Genomic DNA, 16,144 nt, shown 5'->3' with positions numbered 1-16,144 from the left:
GGTTTTATTTGTCAGCTGCTGACCCACTGATGAAACTTTGCCTTCCATTGTAGCCCAGTCTGAAAGCATTTTCTCAATTACTGGAAGATTTAATACCTGTAATCTATTGCTCTGATATTTACCTAAGAAGAGACACTTATCCAAGGGGAGAGTTATTTCTCTTATTCTGAATAGCAGGTTTGTAGTAAAATTAACTGAAGCTGTGGAGCCTAATGTAAATAAAATAGTCTTGTATTTGAAAAGATACATTTACAATGTTCTGTCCTTATACTGTACTAAATATTTTTGCTAAGAATATTACAGGAAAATGTCTTTATTAGATGAAAAAACTGTATGTGGCTTTGAAAGTTGGTACTGTAATTAAAAGACTAAGCAGACTTCAGCCATGCCCTCAGTATGCATCAAATACAACAGCAGATGGTTAATAACAGAACCCAGTGCTCATGCTTCCTTAATTTGGGTCAGTTAACACCATAGAATCATTTCCCTTTGAGCTCAAGTAATTGCTTTTGGTAGTTGTGTTTCCACCTGTGGTTTACAAGAGAGACGCTCACAGTAAGGATCTTCAGGAGTTCTTGGAGCAGTTTGAATTCAGTTTGGAGGCCTGGGCTTGACACAAAAGTGGTAGTACTTTTGGGGTCTATATTTGCTACCTCTTTGTTGTTTTGATAAATTCACAAACAACTTTTTGTGATAGGCCACCATTCAGTTAGCATTCTCCTCCTTGTTAATTGTTTTCTGCCCAATAGTAAAGATTACTAAAGTAACAGGAAAATAGAACTGTTAAAAAAAGTCAGGTCTACAATAGGAGAAGAACACAATAGACAAAACCTTACATTGTGTTACCGGGGTTTCTTTTTGTCTTGTGCTTTTTGTCTTCTAGTGCTACTTCTATGGACAAGGCAGGGAGTGTTCTGTCTCCTTGCAAATCTCACCAGAATGTAGGAAAATTCATATAAATTTAAAATAGAGATTTCACTTGAGCAGGAGGCCAGTTGGCAGATGAGTCTATGATATTGTTTTGGTGCATGAAGCAGGTGGAGAAAGGCAGCAGATGATGCAGTGAGTGGAAACACTTGTAGGAAGTCCCATTTTCTCATTTTAGCTATGCTGTGTGCCTACCGTTTAAGAAAGCACCTCACTGGTCCTGGGAAAGGGATACTAACAGGACTTTCTGTGAACACAGCAATGAAATAGTCAGTCTATTTGTGTACTGACGTTTTGGGAGGCATGGTCTTTGTAGGTACCATTTCTTTGTGAATTCAAAAAATTACTTTGTGTGAAAAGTTAGCATCTTTTGAACAACTTCAAGTATAGCTTCTGATCTAATTATAAATTGTGATCTGATTTATTTAGGTAAAACAATGGAGATGCAACTGTATTTTCAAATAGAATATGCTTCCTAATATGTCAGTGTGAAATACTCTTGGCTGTCCATTAAGCTTTTCCAGTGCCTGTAAAATATTAGAAGATCAAGAAAAAAGTTCACATAAAGATGAATGGAAGAAATTTATCTGAGGAGAGAATATGTTTTAAATTGTAAATAATTCTTTTAAGAAATAAGAATGGGTAAAGTCAAAGAGATCTGTCTTGCCAATAGCAGATCTCTAGGGAAGAGAATAAGCATATGCACATCTCCAGAACGCTCTCTAAGCCTCCAGCATTTCCACCAGAGGTGTTGTCTTTAATAGCTTTTGATGCTGGTTTTTTTGTTGTTGTTGTTCCGTCAGTGTGTCTCACTGCTTTATGAACCACTGCATTCTTCTGCAAAGTGGCAAAGAATTCCACCACTTTCCTACATGCTGTATGAAGAATTAGCCCTTTTTCCTCTGCTTGTCACCTTACCTTTTTTGTTATGTCATGTAGGGCCCACTGAAAAACAGCTGATGCTCTTGACTTTCTTCACACAACTTGTGGTTCTGCTGACATCTATTGTGTCATCTTCTACATTGCATCTTTTCCTGACTGAAGAGTCCCGATCCATTTTGTTGCCCTGTAGAAGGAAAGCTATTTTGTTCTCTGTCGTCATCGTGCTCTTCTGTAACCCGTTTCAGCTCTTCTATAATCCTTTTGGACTTTTTGCTCTATGTAAAGTGTTTAAGATATAGACAAGCTGTGGATTCATTTAAGGCTTTAATGAAGTTATTTCTCTTAACTGATAATTCTTGAATCAAATTAATTTGTTCTGTATTGCTGCTACCTTTTTGTAACTTGTAGTATTGTCGCCGTAAAAAGTTTTCCCCAAAGCACAAAATACTCTTGTTTTATTTTGATACAAATTTTGTAGTGTTTTTTGAATATTCAAATAGAAAATAACTTTTTTATGTATATACATACAGGTTATAAAGCAGCTAAATGGAGTCTGAGCAGCTGTTTCATAGAGGCTACTATCGAAACAGTTACAACAGCATAACTAGTGCAAGCAGCGATGAGGAGCTTTTAGATGGCGCAGGTGTAATTATGGATTTTCAGACCTCTGAAGATGACAATCTTTTGGATGGTGATGCATCCATTGGTAAGTTAATTTCAGCTTAAAAGTTTTCTCTGGGTTGTATTTTTGCATATGGTGGGGGTTTTTTCTTGGTTTTTATTTTGTTTTGGTTTTATATGACCAAATCTGATCCTTTTCTGTTAAGATGATCTGTCCTTCAGAGAGACGCTTTAAACCTGAAAGGGGCTGAACATTTTTCTGTGTGCTTGCCTAACAATTACATTGTGTGGGATGACTTTTGATACGAGGCAGATATTAACATGTTGCTGACAAATGTAGAACTTGCTGTCAGGTAAAAGGATGGCTAATCTGCAGCTTTCTTCTCTGCAGTGGAATTTTGGAAGTCTCACTCCCTCCAGTATTTCTTTGATGCAAAAATTAACAGGCTGTTTTAATCATTACTTCTAGAGATAAATCTGTTTTGCTTCATTCAGCTTCACCTCTCTAAAACAGAGGCAAAAGCCAGAAGTAGAGGTGGTGTTAGAAGCAACAGAAAGCACAATATGAGCTGTATTTTTGACTAGATAAAAAGTTGCAAAGAAAACTTTCTACTGTGAGTACTATAAAAGCACTGAAGTAATACAAAGAAGAAAGAACTGGGAAGCTCTTTCTCTCTTTTTTTTTTTTTTTTATTTTAAGAAAACAGTTCATGTAGTGAAAGCATTAGCATTCATTTAGCAATAGTCAAAAAGGTGAACTGAAGAAGGGAAAGAAAGTAATTTCTCTTAAAGATACTAAAATTGGTTAAATATATACTCTGCTCGCTTCCTCTTACTTTGTTCAAAATCAAACTCTGCTTCTTGGATTTTTTTTTTTTTTCTTTTTTAGTGCCTTTTCCTCTTTTCTTCTCCCGTTAGCATTTAGTTGTTTTCCTTCCCTGCAGTGTCTCTTCCACCATATGTTTTCCCTTTGCTGCGCTTAGCAGTTGGGTGTTGGCGCTGTAGTAGATGGTTGTGCCGTATCGTTAGAAGCATCTCGCCTGTATTCCTTCTATCTAGTTAGATATGTCTGGAATGTGCAGTTGTTTAACTTGTATACCAATACAGGTATCACAAGCCAGGACACCTTCAATTACTTGCAGAACACCAGCATGCTAAAGTCCAGTACTTAAGAGTTGGGAAATTATTAAGCGAACAACTGGCTTCTGTATGTAATTCTTTGTTCTAAGTATATGGCACTTTTAATCAAGTGAGTGCCTTGCTCGTCTAACATAATATTTACAACCTGTACTGAAAGTCTGAAGCTACTCTGGTTATTGTTCATATAAATCATTTCCATCACTTCAAGCATGAAGGATAAATGAGTTTACAGTAAGAGAAATAGTTTCAGAGCCACTGTTCTGCCTTTATGAAGGCAGATCTGTGAAATCAGATCCATATATTGAGTCCAAACAGATGAGGTGGTTGTTTTGTTTGCATTGTCAAAATCAATGCTAATTGCTGCACATGCCAGCAGCTCCCATCTTGTTGTAACACTGAAGTATCAGAATGTGGGTTGGTACATAAATATGAATGTATTTTCTTTCCTGGAACTTTAATTTTTTGCTCATGACTTGTCTGCTTGCCCCAGTTCTGGACTCCCTGAAAGAAGCAGCAATTGTAATAAGCTCTATTATTTTATTTAAGTGAGTGGTGATTTATGTGTCTCTATCCATGGAAAATGTTTTATTGCACATCAAATCACAGTAAATATCTTAGTAGTAGATGAGAATATGATGTTAATTTTCTTTTTAGGCTGGTAACATACTTTGAAAAATGTTACACATAAACTTGCACTCAGGAGGTGAACATCTGTATTTCTCATTCCTTAGGTGTCCAAATGTGTCAGGTGTTTTTTCTTTTGTGTTTTTAATACAGCAAATCTCATTGACAAGACAAAACAAGGGCTATTTTGCATGTGCCCATTTTGTAATTCTCTCTTACTCACATAGCATCAACTGTTTGGTTTGTTTGTATTAGTAGCAGTATTATTTAAATGCTCTTATCCTTTAGCCATATTTTTGTTCTGTTAAGTGTAAGTACAGATGAATTCACAATATGGAATATGTCCCACCTCCTAAGGAAGGGCAGGACCATCTCAGTAACTGGAAGATCACATGCTGCTCAGCACTGCAGGCCCTCCAGAACATGATGTGCATGCAGAGGCCTTAGGTCTGGCTCTAGCAGGCAACCCCTGCCAAAATCAGGACTCCTATTTAAAAATGTAGTGTAGTTTAAGTCTGTGGGACTGGAAGAATTTGTAAGGTTGGTATCTTAGCAACATTAGCAAACTGGCAATAGTGTATGTAGATAAAATTATTGTGGAAATAATGTAGTTAAATTGAAAGCTGCATAGCTGCAGAATGTAAGCTTCTAGTACAAATGAGCACAGACATGAATTTATGCAATCTGGATAAGTTGCCATGGACAATAGAGGGCACATCAACATTGCACAGTTTATGTAATAAAATATAGAATTTTGCAGATTTTTTAAAAAATCAAGACCATGCAATGAGGAGAAAATGAAGGATTAAGAAATAGTCTTTATCTTTCTTCTTTTTTCAGCTAATGAAAATGGAACCTTAAGCTGCACATATATTATGTAGACAAAGGCTAAGAATATGGAATTTCTAATGTAATTGTAGTCTGTCCCCCTCATTCAGAGGGTAGTAAGTTAACAGAAGAAGTTTGCTTATTTCACTGCTCAGTCCCTTGGCTCTCAGCACAGCAATTCTATAAAGCTGCACAGTACTGCTATTCACATTACCACTCATACTTAAGTACTTAACTGAGGTTTAGAAAGCCATTGAAGCTGTTACACAGTGGTGAATATGCTTGCTGTTGAAAGCATGTAGAAATTGGATGATGTTGGGAAAGAATGCTAACCTCATATACTCCTTGTCTTATATGGGAAATTTCTTGGTACTATATGGGACTAAACAAATGAACAAGGACTGAAAGCAGTAATCAGTCCTGTCACTTCGACTTTTAGGTTTCTTTAATATTTAGTTGATAGCAGTTTGTCTTTTTAGTGTCATCTTATTTGAAAGGTTGTGGATAGTTCCATGTTGGGGAATCATCATTATCTTAAAACCAATGCTGTACAACCATCTTGCTCTTCTTAACACCATCTGAAAACATGTATGTGACCTGTCCTTTACTGTCTCATCTGAGGAAAATACAGAAATTGTGATGATGTAGTATTTTTAACTAAATACATACATATGTATAGTAATTATGTATGTAGTATGCCTGTTATGTTCTCCAGTAGCTATTTTCTTTGCATGAATGACAGATTTTAAGTGGCAGTGTTGTGGAGAACAAGTAGGTATTATGAAATTGTGAATTCTTTGAGTACAGCATATTTTAACATGCTAAACAATTACATTGCTTTGCATGTGGAGGCTTGGATGACTTGTACCAAAACCCTGCCTTAAAAGGATGCTGCCTGTCAGCTTTGAACAAAACTTGCTTTTGTTGCTTATCAAAACTTTGTAGTACTGAAGTTAGTGTTTTTCCTTGTTAGAGTGCTGGCTAATGAATACCGTGATTTTGTACTGAAATGGAAGCATCTGCCTCATTGTATGTTACCAGAGCTTGTACAGAGACTGTACATCCATATATGCAATTTGTGAAAGTAATTTTTATCATGACTTATCTGTGTTTTATTTTTAGATTGTTTGCCCTGCTTATTTGTAGGTCAATTTAAACATATTATACTTAGCTCTGGAAAGCTATTAGTTCTTTAATAGTCAAGTCATATAAGCTAATATTTACTGGTTTAAATTTTACAGAGCTATACTATTTAGCTTTTAAACAAAATCTTACACTAGGGTAGTTCATTGTTTCCCATCAATTTAGCAGAGGAAAAAAAGAATTCTTTCTGAACAGAAATGAAATCTCCAGAATGGAAATATATTATTAGATTAATATTTTAACTGTGGAATGTGATAAGAAGATGAAATGTCTAATCAGTTCTTTTCTCTCAACAGTGGTTTGCCTTGCCTGTCTCTAAAGTTTGAGAGAGTCACAATTCTTGGCTATTAGCTGGGCTTGAAGGGTGTAACAAGTCTCTTCAAAAGTTCAAACTTTTTCCTTTTATGACTTGGGGTTAGCCAACCAGTGAGGTGAAACCGAGAGGTCTCCATCATTTTGCTCAGAATTGAGGGCTGTTTATATGATCAGAGAGGACTGCATCAGTTTTCACTCTTCTTTATTTAAGTGTAGGGCAAGCTCAGTAGGAGGTGGATTTTTGTACTGTTGTCAGACTGCAATTTTTTCAAGGCACTTACTGAAATCAGATGATTAAATCTTATTTGCAGTAAAAATGATTTGCAAACAAATGACCTCACTGGTGTTTACATCTCAAGGGACTTTGATCTGTCTGTGGGAGTCTCAGTACTGAATGAGCTTGCATTCTTTTTGGTAGGTATGGATTCCTGCTTCACTTGAAGGAGCTTGGTTGCTTATGTTGTGAGTTCAGTGTGGAGACAGTTTACAATTTGACATATGGTGTTAACATAAAATTGGCAATACTTAACCTTAGTATGACAACCTGTAAACTGGTAATTCAAAAGCTGATGCTACAGCCACTACTGTCTCCTTGCAGTGGTAGCATTGCCACTGAAAAAGAAAAGGATATGCCAGCAGGTCATAGTGTAAAACACTGCAGCTCTTCTAAAACCTCCTTACCCATGATTTGGAGTCCCTTGCCTAAAGAGAGAGACCTAAACAATCCATTTTTGGTGCCTTAAATATCGACACTAAAAATTTTATAATTGTGAACTAATATTATGGCATTATTTGAGGAACAGAGTGCAACTTTCAGCAAGTGCAAGTGGTTCAGTATAATCAAGAAGTTTGTACCACGGGGGGGATAATTTTTCAAGCAAGAGTTAGTTATCTTTTCCAACAACATGTGAATGTTGTTTCACAGGTATGCTTGTTTCTATTTGGCTATTGCCCTTTATAAAGAGAAGGAAGAATATGAAGAAAAGAACAAAATAGCTTACTTCCCACATAAAAAATTTAAGTTCCTGTTGTATTCTTCATATGTGGAAATTGCATTAACGTATCCTTCCTGTTACTCACAGCTGATATGAAGAAGAGCCTTTGAAGTAATTTTGCACCATTGGCGTTGTTGTTATCCATCCATTCCATCCACGTGTTATAAAACTGATTGGACTGAACAGTCATTATGACAGTTTGACATATCTCTTTCCTAAGTTACATACAACCTATTTTCCAAGTTAGCAATATTTGCATTAAAGAGCTCATTGTCATTCTTAAGTAAGGAACATATTCACCCCAAAATGATGCCATACAAATCGAAGCATGAGATAACATGATTTGCTGTGATCACAAGGGCAAGCATGAGGCACAGCTAATTTATAGAATTAAATTGTTAAATTGTCAGTACTAGTTATAATTTACTTTCTTCTGCTGGGTTGCAGTTAGGCTGCAGACATTTTGCTGTGCTTCATACTACTGATGCAGCTAAACCCAGGCTATCTGACAGTATCAAACCATGACTGCTACTTTTTTTTGGTAATGCGTGAAGTTGATTTTGTCCACCTATCTGGAACAGAAATTGTTAAACATTATGTTTACATGGATAACTGGGCTAATTAAAAATGTTCTTCTTCAAGGATTTAAAAATTCCTGTCAGCACCCCTCCCTCCACCCCTACTGACTGGAAGATTCTTAGGTTAAGGAAAAAATGTTTTACCTTAGTTATGGGATGTCATTATCAAATGAGTGAATTTCAATGAGTATCTGTTTATCATGCTAGTGATTTCCTGAACTTTAACGTCTATTTGTTTGGGTTTTTTTGTAGTTATTGTCCAAAATGTAAATTCACTTGATATTGTTGTAGTTGAACAGCCTTCAATGGTGTTACAGCGTTAGTTTAGGCCTTCTGATTATATATGGATTGGTGTGTCAGTAGGCTTTCTGAGGGATGGAAATTATGGCAGTGTGTATGTAGAGTTTTAGTAACCGAGTAGTTTCTGATTCTCTTAAATGTTTGAAAACAGATAATTATCATTTCAATTTCTCATAAACACCACGGTCAGCTCTTTGAGGACTTGTTTGTAAATCCTACCAACAGTCCTTGTGTGGTCTCACCAGTCCTTCCTGATGAAGTTTTATTTAGCACATGAGCCTGATGCTCTGGAAGAAGATAAATGAAAATATTAATAATCCATTCTTTCCATCTTTCTGATATTATATAATCTTGTTGGTTTCCTTCTGCAGCTCTCCTGAAGTGCTTAAAGCACACTGGCTTTGTCAACAGATGCTGCTGAGGAAGTTGTTACCAACTTGACAGCCTGGTGTAGTGTTAGTATGTGTATGTCCTTCTTCCAGACAAACTGTGTGAATAGTGTAAAATCAAGGAATGAAAACAGAGGAAGTGTGATGGCATATATGCAGATATGTAGAAAGATGAGTCTGAAATGTAAAATAAAATAATTCGGTATAGTATGTCTATAAAATCTTTAGGAACTAAATGGACAATTTTTGGTACAGTTTTAATAATATTTCATTTATTCATTTTAGTTTTGATTTGTTCTCTCAAGTCAGCCAAAGAAAGCAGATAGGATTTTAACCAAATTGATGTCAGGTTATGCTCTTGTTTTCTGCCTTTGAGAATATTCTTGCTTACCAGCATTTTAAAGTGAAGGCTTTTCATTGGCTTGGGTTAAACAGAAATATTATTCTGAAAGAGGATATTATGATGTCCCTGAAACACGAGTACTGAGTCAAACCACAAATCTACCTAGCTCAGCATCCCAGCTCTGACAGGGGTCAAAAATCAGTGCTTAAGGAAGAGTAAGAATGGAGTAAGAGAGAGGCACCAGAGTACTTGTGTAGAGGTTTTTGTCTAGCTGACAGCCTCTCTCATCTGAGTGGTGGGTTTTAATTTTTAGTCCTCCTTAGTGTATTTTTCTTGAACTGAGCTTTTCTCACTAATGCAATTCTTTAGCACCCAAACCATCCCTTGCAAGCTCTCCTAGCTTAGCTACATTTTATGTAAAGCACCATCTTATTTTCTTTATTTTGAACCTAGATCCACATATAAATGCTGCTGAGAGTAGACATAAGTGCCAGAGTCTTACTTAGGTTAACACTGGACCATGTGTTAGCATGGACTGACATGTGGATCTCCTTGTCATTTACCCTTGTATGGCATAAATGCTTAAGCTCTCTTTTGTGTTTTTTAATTTTCATCTGTAGTTGTAGCTGCAGAAAATATTTCTGCTGATACAAAAAGTTTTAGGGGGTATTATTAGCTTATTGAAGTGAAACTGCTGTTGGTAGGAAAAGGTTTGATATGAAATTAAGACAGGGTGACCTGAAACTAGGATGACTTGATTGTCATGCCAAATACACATACCCTGATAAGCCTATCATGCAGTGGCCATATGCATCTAGAAACTAACAAGGATTAATACATGAATTACATGGTGCTGTCACTGTTATTAGAACAGATGGTGAAATTTTTATTTCCATTGCTACTTATTTTTTCTTCTCCTCAGTTATCTCTTTTTCAGGTTAAGGTCTTCTTGTTTGCTTGGTTGGACCTTGTAGGTATCCCATCCTTTAGATCCTCTTCACTGCCCCTTTCTGAACCCTTTGTAATATCTCTAATTTAGGGGAGGGGTCAGAACTTCACACAGCATTTGGAGGATGGGCATGCCCTAGAAATAGAATAAGTTTATTCTGACCACTACTAAATACTGAGCCTATATTTGAATTAATGGAATTCAAACATACCTGGCATGGTGTAGTATTTTGTATTAACAACATACAGAATTGCTGTTGGTGCTATGTTCACAAAGCTTATTTATTTATGAAGAAGATGTAATATCTCTAAGATGGAAGGTAATCTTAACATTGTGGTTTATGAGTGGTAGTCCCCAGTTTAGTTCTCCATGGAGACCTTCCAAACCACACTACTTGATCCACCTTCCCCCCACTCCTGCCACCCCCATGGGTCGATGGAGAGCAGAATTGGAGGAACAAAAGGCAAAAAATCACAGCTTGAGATAAGAACAATTTACTGGAAACAACAATGAGATAAAACGAACAGTAACAGGAACAATAATAATAACAAATGTATACAAAAAAAAGAGAATGATTCACATGCAAAAAGCTCACCTCAGAGCCTGACCTGACTGAGCCCTACTGCAGCCATGATTTCCTAACTGGAAAGGAATACCCTTTTTCTTGGAAATGAGAGAGAGTCCCATTTCCCTGCCCCAGCAATGACATGAAGTGGTATGGAATGTCTTGGTCATGCCCTCCTGCTGACCCGGGCCAGAACCAGGACAGTGGTGTCCCTTGGTGCTATAATTTTATCCCCTGCGTTATACTTTGAACACCAAGTTGGAAATAATGGCCAACGGTAAGCAACCCTAAAACAGAAGAAGGGCAATGGAGCAGGTAAGACCTATATCCTTATATGCATTTAGGTATGAGGAAAAATAGAACCATCTCTGTAGCACAATTTTGGCTAGTCTGAGAAAGAAGTGAACTTCAGGGAAGGATGCCAAATCTTCCTGTTGATGCATTGTAACTACAGCTTTAGCAGATTGGAGTGTGAGAAGAGAGCACATATGCGAAGGTGAAAATGCAGCAGTACTTATTTTCTTAGTAAAAGCCTACCCTGTAAACAAAAAGTACAGAAAAAATATAGAAAGTATTTAAGAGGCTCTTAGAGACAGAGAGAGCAACTTGTTTGCAGAAAATAGCTTCCTTTTCTTCCAAGTCCTCCTCATGTGATTAATACAGTAGAAGTAGATATTTCTAATACCAGTGTAAAACTGATCAATTAAAAAAAAAAAAACAACAAAAAAACAAAAGCCAAAACAAACCCCAACCAACCACCCCCCCCCCAAAAAAAAAAGCAAAAAAAAACCCCCCCAAACAAAACAAAACCCCAAAGACTAAGAAGACTAACATGCACCTCTCACAGCTGGTAGCTATATGTGGTCTGTTGATGCCAAGTATTTTCTTCCAGCCTCATTGGGTTACACATTAAGTAGTGTTACGGGCAGGCCCAGAAAGAAGTGAAAAGAAAACTGAGGCCTAGTCTTGATTTCAGTGTTTTGGGCCAAGATGTCAAACCAGTCTTAAGGGACCATACTTTTTTTTCCCCCAGTTTACTTTTGGTTTTAGGTGGTAATATTAGGTGGTAATATTTTTAAGTCTATTTTTTCTTCTGCCCTGAAGTTTTGCATGGCAGTGGGAAGCCTTTGCTGCTGTTTCCCTGATTGGGAGTGAAGGTTCAGCTTCCCTCAGGGGAAGTCAGTCTCAGAATTGATTACACAACATGCTTGTGGTTATATGACCTGTTCTACTGCATTTTGTGTGCTGGTTGGGTTTGACTTCAGTTACCACCTTCTGTGTCTGGACAGTGAATGAAAGCACCACTGGAAGTTACACAAAACTGTAGGAGTATAGTTCAAAAACCTGTGGTTGGCCAGTGAAAAAGTGAGTTTATTAGGTGAGAACCTGGAGTAAAGTGTTCTCTAGTGGGTGAAATGATTGTGAGCAAAATTAAATAACTAATGTGTGGGAAACAAGCAATTATGAAAAAAGAAACTGTGATTAAGAAGCTATTTTTTTCTGTATAATAAAATGCAAGCAGGGAAAAATCTTATTGTGTATTACTGCTATGTACTTTTTCTGGGTTTTTTTATTTCTGTGTTACTTAAACCCCATCTGCCTTCAACTACTCAACAGCATATGCTATAAATTTGTTTTCTTCTGCTTTTACATTACATTTGGTCTAAAATTTTTCCTCTTGTTATCTGTCTGCCCTATTGAGGCTTTTGATGAGGTGGCAATGGTAACAGCTTAGAAGAGTCTTCTATACATAGCCTGATACACTGATCAAGGACAGAATTCTATATACTGCTAATGGAGGAATGAAGTTCAAGACTGATTTCTAAATATTTCTAAAATAATTTATCCTTGTTTTTTACTGTGTATCAATTTGAAGCAATATATAACTGTACTTTTTTTCTCTCTTTTCTCCTCCTCCTTGTTTTCTGTGGTTGCATCCTGGTCCATGCCTGGGTTCTAGAACTGAGAATAGTGCTTGTCTTTTTATCAGCTTTCATACTCTCACAGCAGGCTCTGTGTGACCCATATGAGAAAGTTGTATGATTTTATGTGGAATGAACAAAGTCAGGCTAAAAGGGCTGCAAGATAGTAAACTGAGACATTGAAAGAAGTCAGGCTGGGCTTAATTTGGCTGCATGGTTTGAGAAAAGGGTAAATGAAAGAAGAAATTGGGAGAAAAGGTAGGAGACTAAAGCCAGAAGGAAGAGTAATGAGGCACGGTGTGTTTTGAGACATTTTATATATACTTTGGGCACTCTATTCTAAATGGATGCTTTCATGCCCACTCTTCAACAGAAGGCACATATGAGTTACATTCTTCAGAATGGTTGGAGATGGTAGCCACTTTGGTAAGTGCTGTATGTGTAGCATTTTTCAAGAGAACATTATTTTCTAGCTCTGCTGAAAGAGAAGATTTAGTTTTGAATAATAATAGGAAAGAAAAGTGACAGTTAAGAGTCACAAAAATCTTTTGCATCAGTCACACAAATGTTTGTAATTATCAGTCACGTTTTTGGCATCTGTTATTATGCGGATGAAATCATTCAGCATCCCCAAACTTATATTTTTAATTTCATAAAAGGCATGGTTTGATTTTCGTTATTTGGTGCGACAAAGTCTGTCACCAAAATAAACCAAGTAATTGGGGAATATGAGAGCATGTTTGTTTTATATGTAACAAGGTGCTTGGCTGTCTTCTTTAAACCGAGCTTACCTTTTAATATGAAATGGTGGGAAGTGTGTCAGAGTTAAGGTCTTCCCTTCAGCCTTGGGTAATCAGGCTGTCATACCTCTGTGGTACTGCCCTTCTTTTTGCTGGCCTTGTTTTGTCTCTTCAAAACACATTTCCCTGGGTGTATCTGATTTGTATAACCTCTGAGTTGTTCTTATATTGTCAGATACTTTGTCTTAAATACAATTCTTTTCTTTCCCTAAACTGGAAAAGATAAGGTATGGAGAGAGGATAAAAGTGTCTTTCGTCATTCTTAGTATGCCTTAAAGGTGTGTCACCTGTGTACATTCCAAAAGTTTCGGAACAATGGACTTCTGCAAAGACAGGTTCATCTAAGTTATGGTTAACCACAGCATGTGCCTACATAGAACAATGGGAACATTCAGATGTGTGAAGTTATTTGGGCATGGAGGGTTTCTGGGATTGAGACCTTAGTCTATAATTACTGCGATGGAATTTGGAAAGCAAGCTGCTGTACAAACCTGCTGTTTACGTGTGAGCTGTTCTATGTAGTAAACTGGCAATTTCGAGGGGCTCTCGGCCATTTAAAATAAGGCTATTGTTAAACTCGCTTTAGGCCTTACAACAAGTGTTCATAATATTTTGTACTCCATAATACCCAAAATACATAGTTATCTGGAGGCACCGTTTCACTAACTATAATTTTGAAAGTTGCTGAACTTCACAACAGAAATAACTGACATACTCTTTGGAATATAAAATTGTCAGACAGTTCAAGCCATGGACTTTTCAGATAAGGTAGAAAAAGAATAATTTGGAAAGATTAAATTGTATAGGTGTTTAGATATAAAAAAAAAAAAAAGACTGCTTGTCACATTAATATGCACAGTATCTTTCTTTCTTTCTTTCTTAAGAAAACCAAAACAACACAAAAATTAAAACCACCTTTCATGGTATTGTAGGAAAGGGAATACACACAGTGGTAGTAGGTATGAGCAATGAGAACACAAGCTGCTGGTAACTGAGAAGGGAAAATTACTGCTCTGCTTTTTAAGAGTAGACAAAGGACTATATTTGGCAGCCAGTCCATAAGCAGTGACCTTTGAAGAGCTGCTGCAACTTAATATTAGGTGGACTCTTGAAATTTCATGTAGCAAATATGAAGTTGTATCTATTTTACACTGCAGACTTCTTGTCAGGACTTTCCCTCATATCCACAGTTCATGAGGTATGGTCTCCAACAAGTTATATCCTTCACCTTTTCCATCTCAAACTGGATTTCAGTCTTGTGCGGAAATCCCGTGTGTGCTTTAGTCCAATGAACAGGTTTAGGCCAGCAAGTGAGCCATTTCTTTGCTGTAACTGATTTTTATTTTCAGTTCTAAGACATACCAGGCTTTCAGTAACCACATCAAACTCTTAAAGTAGAGGTAATCTTCCAGACTTTATTAATAAAAGTCCTTTATATCCTTTATTTCATATTCTCGCAAGTATGAAGTTGAATTTATAGTGTTGTCATCTGTAATCAACATATAATAAATGCACTAACAGTTCATTCTCTAATAATTCTTGCTTCAGGTTACAGAAACTGTTGTATTGCTTCCTGCTGTGAATAACTTTTTATTTAGAGTCTTACAATAAGATTACAGACTGCATCCAGATTCTGTTGAGGTAAGGAATTGAGAATGCTCAGGGATTTCTGTTGTACTTCTCTAGAAATAAGGGATATGGATAATTTAAAGTTAAGAGGTGCTTAGATTTGTTTTCTCACAGACAAAAATAAATGATGATAATGCATAATGGCTCTGAAAGTTTTGGATGTGCAAGATCTTAAAGATTCTGGGTTTTTTGTTGAAAAGGTTGTGGGAGGCCACTCTTCAAAAAGCATTTGTTTGTATAGATGATAGCAAATGGAGCTGTGTGGTTTTTAGAATTACGTATCTGTGGCTCAAGGGTTCCCTTTGTCTTGGAGATAAGGTAGTCTTTAAGGTTTTGAAATATATTTTGCTATATGCTCATTTCCTTCCCCCCTTTTCTCACTTGTTTTTCCACCTATAGAGATACCAGCATTTTCTCAGTATTTGTACTGGAGCCGTATTTTTAGCATTTAGTATATTTACAAGCCTATAACATTTCTTTATGTCTTACTCTGTCCTCAGAATGATCATTTGCAGTACACAGCTTGTAACATTGGCTTATAAAAGAAGTTACTTCGCTAAGAACATACTTGGAAAATTATTTAAGAAACTAATGCATTTGAAAACTAAAATAACTGTCTGTCATACTTAAGAGAGGTGCAAAGGCATGCACAGTAAAATTAATTCCTTGTTTGCTGTGTGAATGAAACTAAAGCTGGGCCTTGGTGCAGCAATGGCACACAATGTATTTAACTTTGCTACCTGCTGAAGGGGAAGAAAAGGAAAAACAATATGCATACCTTCCGTATGTATTTCATTACCACTGGACCAGCTATGGAAATCTCATGTAAAGTAGCTTTCTTATCAATTTTTCTTATCAGCATTTGCAAGATAGGACCAGGACAAGATCATACATTAAACATAAAATAGTATATGGTTCAATATGTAATAATATGTGCTTCAAATGGAAGCATGTAGTCAGTTTAAGATTTCCTGTCTTTAGATGCCGGCTGTTTGAAGTGCTTGGGCTTTGCCAGTGCTGTAACAGCCACTGCTTGATGATGCATCCCATGAATGCCTTGGTTAGCATTCGTGTGGGTTGTTGTCTATTTTGAGCCTGTGACTTTTAAGGGACTCAGACCAATTTGTCAATGTGTAGAGTAATGTAAGCTAAGTGTGGACTTGTTTTTATTACGTTTTCTTCCACCCCCACCCC

General features: G+C 36.7%; 1 protein-coding gene across 2 annotated transcripts in view; it reads left to right on the top strand.

Moving 5' to 3' along the window:
- Nucleotides 1-16,144, top strand: part of CLCN3 (chloride voltage-gated channel 3) — a 65,962-nt gene that overhangs the window by 11,277 nt on the left and 38,541 nt on the right. For both annotated transcript variants that reach the window (XM_048305380.1, XM_048305382.1), the window contains exon 2: nt 2,340-2,515. In XM_048305380.1, coding sequence (XP_048161337.1) covers nt 2,356-2,515 — 160 coding nt within the window. In that variant the 5' untranslated portion in view covers nt 2,340-2,355. The remainder of the gene's footprint in view (nt 1-2,339; nt 2,516-16,144) is intronic.

Source organism: Corvus hawaiiensis, chromosome 5 (assembly GCF_020740725.1).
Source record: "Corvus hawaiiensis isolate bCorHaw1 chromosome 5, bCorHaw1.pri.cur, whole genome shotgun sequence".
Classification (NCBI taxonomy): domain Eukaryota; kingdom Metazoa; phylum Chordata; class Aves; order Passeriformes; family Corvidae; genus Corvus; species Corvus hawaiiensis.
Note: the sequence above shows the minus strand (reverse complement) of the source record. Positions and strands in the feature narration are given on the sequence as shown.